At 47.2% G+C, this 7,500-nt stretch overlaps 1 protein-coding gene across 1 annotated transcript in view; it reads right to left on the reverse strand.

Annotated features, from left to right (window-relative positions):
• Positions 1 to 7,500, reverse strand: part of xpr1a (xenotropic and polytropic retrovirus receptor 1a) — a 47,702-nt gene that overhangs the window by 17,639 nt on the left and 22,563 nt on the right. The window contains exon 3 of the mRNA XM_062999478.1: positions 762 to 863. Within this exon, the coding sequence (XP_062855548.1) occupies positions 762 to 863 (102 nt within the window). The remainder of the gene's footprint in view (positions 1 to 761; positions 864 to 7,500) is intronic.

Here is a 7,500-nt window from a genome sequence, read left to right on the forward strand (position 1 = left end):
TCTCGCATCCTTCACTGTTCTGAATTGCACCGGTTCTGTGCCCTCAGCCTCGCTGCCTGGTGTTTGGTTCCTCTGAGCGTCTCCGCCCGGTGAAGTTCGGCTCGGGTTACAGATAATGGAGAATGTGAACGTTCTGAAAGCCGCTCTGGCTGTGTTCCAAACGGAGATCCAGTCGGACAGGAGCCGGGAGCCTGGAGTCCACAGACAGCTGCAGAATCTCATAATGACGAAGACTTCTGAAGGAACACGCTGTGCTCTCTGTGTTCATCCTCCACCTGAATTACCTGAGTAGAAGGTGTTGATTTTGGTCGTTATGGTTACCCGAGTAGAAGGTGTTGATTTTGGTCGTTATGGTTACCTGAGTAGCAGGTGTTGATTTTGGTGGTTACGGTTACCTGAGTAGAAGGTGTTGATTTTGGTCGTTACGGTTACCTGAGTAGAGGGTGTTGATTTTGGTCGTTATGATTACCTGAGTAAACGGTGTTGATTTTGGACAGTGTTGATTTTGGTCGTTACGGTTACCTGAGTAGCAGGTGTTGATTTTGGTCGTTATGGTTACCTGAGTAGAAGGTGTTGATTTTGGTCGTTACGGTTACCTGAGTAGAAGGTGTTGATTTTGGTCGTTACGGTTACCTGAGTAGAAGGTGTTGATTTTGGTCGTTACGGTTACCTGAGTAGAAGGTGTTGATTTTGGTAATTACGGTTACTTGAGTAGAAGGTGTTGATTTCGGACAGGTGTTGACTTTAGTTGCTATGGTTACCTGAGTAGAAGGTGTTGATCTTGGACAGCTCCTTCTCGCATGTCTGGAAGAACTTCTCCTCAAATTTGGCGTAGTACCTCTTAACGGTGTCCTCGTCAGTCACTGCAACACAAACACACAGACGGGGTTAGAGAAACAGCTCGGGACTTCGATTGGACACATGACCTCACATTTTTATTCAGAAGCCCCCCCCCCCCCCCCCCATCACCACCTGTGCTATACAGTTTCTCCACACCGAGCCACGCCCTAACTGAGCCACGCCCTAACTGAGCCAGCCATACTGGAGGAAAAGGAAACGACCTTCTTAAAATATCAGAACTCAGAAATAACTGGGGTGTCCCAATACTTTTGTCCCTGTAGTGTACATCATTAAATGAGACGTGAACAAACAACCTTAAACTTTGTATAAAGGGCCGCGTCCCTGAACTTAAAGCTCCCGAGAGTCACGGTCAGTTAAACTGATGAGCCCGGACGAGCGGAGTGAACTAGCGCTGACGCTAACGCTGACTGAACGCCGCTACTCAGCCTGATTGTTTTAGGACTTCCTGCTCTCGGTGTGTGTGTGTGTGTGTGTGTGTGAGTGTGTGTGTGTGACCCAGTTCTGCCCTCGCTAGATCAGAATTAGCGTCTGAATTGAGACACGCCGCGTTTAGCAGATGATAAACAGACTGAACGATGCTAACAGGGACGCGAGCGAGACGTTCATGCAGACGGAGCCTCGTTATAAACGAACATCAGACAGGACAGGACGGAGTTATTAATACGGCCCCGTTTCCATAGCAATGAGGTCAGGCGCTGATGTTAGACGACCAGGCCCGGCTCACAGTCAGCATACCGATTCGTCTCGTAGGTGATCAGGGGGGTTTGAGGTCTCAGCCCCTCGGTTTCCTCTCTCCTGGTTTTTTCTCTCTGATCTTTTACCCTCGTATCTTTATTCTGGTTCTTCAGAGCTCAGCTGATGGGCGTGGCAGCAATCTGGTGTACCTTCTATCTAACTGTCTGTCTGTCTGTCTGTCTGTCTAACCGTCTGTCTGTCTGATTATCTAACCACCTGTCAGTCTGTTTATCTGACCGTCTGTCTGATTATCTTACCATCTGCCTGTCTAATTATCTAATCGTCTGTCACTCTGTCTGTCAATCTAACCTTCTGTGTGTCTGTCTGTCTGCTTTTCTGATTGTCTGATTAACTGTCTGCCTGTTTGTCTGTCTGTCTGTTGCTTCAGTCTGACGCCCCAACAGGCTGAAATACAAGCGGCTTCACCCACAGACCCCAAATCAGCACTTCCACGTGTGTGTGTGTGTGTGTGTGTGTGATTCAGCACTTCCACACGTGTGTGTGTGTGTGATTCAGCACTTTCCCATGTGTGTGTGTGTGTGTGTGTGTGTGTGTGATTCAGCACTTCCACACGTGTGTGTGTGTGTGTGTGTGTGATTCAGCACTTCCACACGTGTGTGTGTGTGTGTGTGTGATTCAGCACTTCCAAACGTGTGTGTGTGTGTGTGTGTGATTCAGCACTTCCACACGTGTGTGTGTGTGTGTGTGTGTGTGTGTGTGTGTGTGTGATTCAGCACTTCCACACGTGTGTGTGTGTGTGTGTGTGTGTGATTCAGCACTTCCACACGTGTGTGTGTGTGTGTGTGTGATTCAGCACTTCCAAACGTGTGTGTGTGTGTGATTCAGCACTTCCACACGTGTGTGTGTGTGTGTGTGTGTGATTCAGCACTTCCACACGTGTGTGTGTGTGTGTGTGTGTGTGATTCAGCACTTCCACACGTGTGTGTGTGTGTGTGTGTGTGTGATTCAGCACTTCCAAACGTGTGTGTGTGTGTGATTCAGCACTTCCACTCCTGTGTACACGTGTGTGTGTGTGTGTGTGTGTGTGTGATGGATCTGATTTCCGTGTGATGTCTGATAATAGCCGCGTCTCGGTTCCGTCTGTGTGATGGATGTTGCGGATATTGAGCAGCCGCTTTTCTTGGTCGCCGTTGGCAACCGGCACCGAGACGTCGGCCTTTACACACACCGGGCCGACCGCTGTCAATCGGGAGTGTGTGTGTGCAAGCCAATGAACCGGTGCTTACGGTGTGTGTGTGTGTGTGTGTGTGCTTTGTTCTTTTGCTCCATTTCAGTCAGTTTTGGGCGAGCGAGCGGCGGGGCGAGAGAATCACCTCCCAGAACAGAACAAAGGCGGAGGTAAAAGGTTCGGAGAGGAAGGGGCGTGGCCGGAGGTGTGTGTGTGGGGGGGTGGGGGGGTGATGGGGGGCAATAGAGGGGGCGGGGTTGAAGGAAGTGCTAATCAATGCTGGTCTGATTAGAGCGGCCGGGGAAACGACGCCACCCGCCTGTATAGCTAACAATCAATAAAGTCCGATCAATCACACACACACACACACACACACACACACACACACACACACACACACACACACACACACACACACTGAATCAGCACTAATAAGGCAGTAACCCACAGATCAATCAGTCGCTAAGATCCTTTGTCTAAAATGCTTTTCTGACCCCGGATTCATGTGCCGTACATTCAAAAGTATATAGACGCGTCTGGACGTGGTCAGGACCGGCGTGTCTTAAAAAAGAGGACACTTGGTCCGGGGAAGGAAGGAAGGGGTGGAGGGGTAGCTTATGTAACTGGTGGCACCATGGCGATATGTATGGGGTAAACTAACTTTATGGTGTTTATGGTCAAATAACCGTATTCCTTTCCATTCAGCCAAAAGTATTGGGACGCCTGATCGTGAGTCCAGTTCCAAAAACAAACACTATTAAAGTACCCTGACCAGGATAAAGCGGTGTTAAAACAGACTGAATGAATGAATGAAGCGTAGTGTGTGTGTGTGTGCATGTGTCTAGTGTGTGTGTGTCTAGTGTGTGTGTGTGTGCATGTGTCTAGTGTGTGTGTGTCTAGTGTGTGTGTGTGCATGTGTCTAGTGTGTGTGTGTCTAGTGTGTGTGTGTGTGCATGTGTCTAGTGTGTGTGTGTCTAGTGTGTGTGTCTAGTGTGTGTCTAGTGTGTGTGTGTCTAGTGTGTGTGTGTGTGTCTAGTGTGTGTGTGTGTCTAGTGTGTGTGTGTGTGTCTAGTGTGTGTCTAGTGTGTGTGTGTCTAGTGTGTGTGTGTGTCTAGTGTGTGTCTAGTGTGTGTGTGTGTGTGTCTAGTGTGTGTGTGTGTGTCTAGTGTGTGTCTAGTGTGTGTGGGTGTGTCTAGTGTGTGTGTGTGTGTGTCTAGTGTGTGTGTGTGTGTCTAGTGTGTGTGTGTGTGTGTGTGTGTCTAGTGTGTGTCTAGTGTGTGTGGGTGTGTCTAGTGTGTGTGTGGGTGTGTCTAGTGTGTGTCTAGTGTGTGTGGGTGTGTCTAGTGTGTGTGTGTGTGTCTAGTGTGTGTGTGTGTGTGTCTAGTGTGTGTGTGTCTAGTGTGTGTCTAGTGTGTGTGGGTGTGTCTAGTGTGTGTGTGGGTGTGTCTAGTGTGTGTGTGTGTGTGTGTGTGTCTAGGGTGTGACCCACTGTGACCCTGACCAGAATAAAGCGGTGTTAAAACAGACTGAATGAATGAAGCGTTGTTGTTGTTGTTGTTGTGTGTGTGTGTGAATGTGTGATGGAACTGGCAACCTGTCGCTGTGTTTCCCACTGTTCGCCCAATGAACCGGACTCACTGTGACCCTGACCAGGATAAAGCGGTGGTGAAACAGACTGAATGAATGAAGCTTAGTTCTGTGTGTGTGTGTGTGTGTGTGTGTGTGTCAGAGATCAAATCACACTGTAATAACTCAGTGTATTTTATCCGCCGCGTTAATGAGGTCCCTGGTTGCCATGGTGGCCGAGTCATGTGACCATCTGCGAGGGTGTGAGCTGCTCATATGGGACCCTGAGTGTGTGTGTGTGTGTAGGTGTTGAAGAGGGAATAAATTAACACCCCGCCCTCCCTAAACGGACAGAGTGTGTGTGTGTATGGTACGCGTCCAGATCCAGAATCCTCTTTTTCTCCCTTAGTTTAGTCATACCCAGTTCCTCTTCCTCTGCTGGAGACCCTGATGGTGTATGAGGAGGGTATATTCTCCTGACATGCCCTCCCTCTGACCCCTTTCTTATCCTTCCATACTTCGGTGGATCAGTGTTCTCCCACCCAGCAGACTAGTGGACGATTTTATCCGCTGCAGGCACTAGGGGGCGCCCAGCCGACCGGTAGCAGAGCTGAGATTCGAACTCAAGACAGTGCCGACCGAGGTTCCTGTCCAGATACCGACTCCGGAACGGCAGCGCCTGCAGCAGGTCTTTTTCTCTCTCTGGTTCTGTCTCCGTCAGCTGTCAGAGTCGATGTGCTTTATTGATACGTGAGGAGAGAAACCGCCAAATAAATCGATCGTCTAGTTTATGAGCGAGTAATAAACCTCCGTGCTGTAACTAACGTTCCATTAGCTAATGATCAGGTTCAGACGTGTGGCGCTCTGCAGAAAAAGAAGAACCACATTTAGGTCACGACGCCCCTCTAGCGCCCCCCAGACCGACAGACGTGAGTAAAACAGCGGTTTTAAACCTCAAACTCCTGAACCAATCAGACGGGGCGTCCACATAATTTTGACCATATAGTGTGGACACCTGAACCCCTGACCATGATCATGTCGGACGTCCCGGTCCGAATCCAAGTGCATTTATATCGAATCATTCTTTCTCTCCTCATTTCTACAAGACCTTGGAGTATATCTGTGGGAATTTGTGCCCCTCCATTCAGTCAGTAGAGTCAGAGAGATCAATAGATGCACTGATGCTGGAAAAGAAAAGAAGACAAAAGAAGAGAAGAGAAGATGAGTGAAAAGAAGGATGAGAAGATAAGAAGAGAAAAGAAGTGAAAAGAAGAGAAAAGAAGTGAACAGAAAAGAAGAGAAGAGAGAAAAGAAGTGAACAGAAAAGAAGAGAAGAGAGAAAAGAAGTGAACAGAAGAGAAGAGAGAAAAAAAGTGAACAGAAAAAAGAGAAGAGAACAGAAAAGAAGGAAGAGAAGAGAAAACAAGAGAACAGAGAAAAGAAGTGAACAGAAAAGAAGAGAAGAGAGAAAAGAAGTGAACAGAAAAAAGAGAAGAGAACAGAAAAGAAGGAAGAGAAAAGAAGTGAACAGAAAAAAGAGAAGAGAACAGAAAAGAAAAGAAGGAAGAGAAGAGAAAAGAAGAGAAGAGAGAAAAGAAGTGAACAGAAAAGAAGAGAAGAGAGAAAAGAAGTGAACAGAAAAAAAAGAAGAGAACAGAAAAGAAATTAAGAGAAAAGAAGTGAACAGAAAAAAAAGAAGAGAAAAGAAGAGAAATGAAGAGAAAAGAAGTGAACAGAAAAAAGAAGAGAACAGAAAAGAACAGAAAAGAGAAAAGAAGTGAAAAGAAGTGAACAGAAAAAAAAGAAGAGAACAGAAAAGAAGGAAGAGAAGAGAAAAGAAGAGATCAGAAGAGAGGAGAAGAGATCAGAAGGCCTGGCTCACAGTCTGAGTGTGATTCATCCCAGAAGTGTTGAGTCCGGGGCTCTGTGTAAATCTGGCTTTGTGCTCGGGGTATAATCATGCAGAAAGAGAAAAGGAACTTCCCCAAACTGTTGCCACACAATCACAGCGTATCATTCACCCACCTTATTACTTTTATCCACCTGTTGTGTGACGTGTGTTACAGAACTGACTATATTCACTCATTAGGAGGGGCGTCCACATACTTTTGAACACACAGCGTGTAGGTGCTGAGGTGACGGAGGACGGGAGTGAGACGGACGGACGGATGAAAAGCGTTTGTAGCGTCGAATAAAAAACTTCGTATAAAATCGCTTTTGCATAATTACAGCTTTTATCGCATCAGAAGTGGCTGTCGGCATGGCAACAGAGGCGAGGGGTTAAATGCTGTCGCCTCGGCAACACAAGATAGATTTCTCTATAAATAATATACATTTTTAAACCCGCACGAACGACACGCCCACGACGAGCAATCATCACCGGCGTGATCCGAATATACCACCGAAAGTATTCGGACGCCTGACGGTGAGCTGCTCGGACTGACCTCTATGTGACCTCTATGCTTCTCACATGACTTTGGAATATGTCTGTGTGTGGGAATTTGTCCCCAGCATGAGGAAAAACAGGGCGCAACAGGGGCCCAACTGTGGCAACCTGGCAGTGGTGGGGCTTGAACCAGCGACCTTCTGATTACTAGTCCAGTATCTTAACCACTAGGCTGCAACTGGTTTAAAAACCAAGAAGCTCCACAGAGCCCTAAACTCAGCCCCACTCAGCAGCTCTGGGATGAATCGGAACACCGACTGATCAATCAGTGCTCAGCCATACAACTACAAACGCTGTCGTCGTTTAACAGAGCGGCACAAATTCCCACAGTCTCGTGAGAAGCCCTCAGTCTAGTTTAATGCCGTTTGTTTTGGAAACGAGGCGTCCCAATACTTTTGGCTTGAACTTGAGGAGTTGAATCAGCGGCGGTTGGTTCTGCTGTTTTGTTGATAAAGTCATTAATGTTGCATCATAAATTGCTCGTTAATGACGATGTTTCATGTTAATTACAGTCGTTACAGACGCTTATCAGAAATTAACACTCACACTCACGCTGGTGTTCAACAAATTAAATCCTCTACTGCTCATGAATGAATAGAGCATGTTAATAAAGAGAGAGAGAGAGAGAGAGAGAGAGAGAGAGAGAGAGAGAGAGAGAGAGAGAGAGAGAGAAAACAAGAGACAGTGAGAGAGAAAAAGCAAG

Source organism: Trichomycterus rosablanca, chromosome 7 (genome assembly GCF_030014385.1).
Source record: "Trichomycterus rosablanca isolate fTriRos1 chromosome 7, fTriRos1.hap1, whole genome shotgun sequence".
Taxonomy (NCBI): domain Eukaryota; kingdom Metazoa; phylum Chordata; class Actinopteri; order Siluriformes; family Trichomycteridae; genus Trichomycterus; species Trichomycterus rosablanca.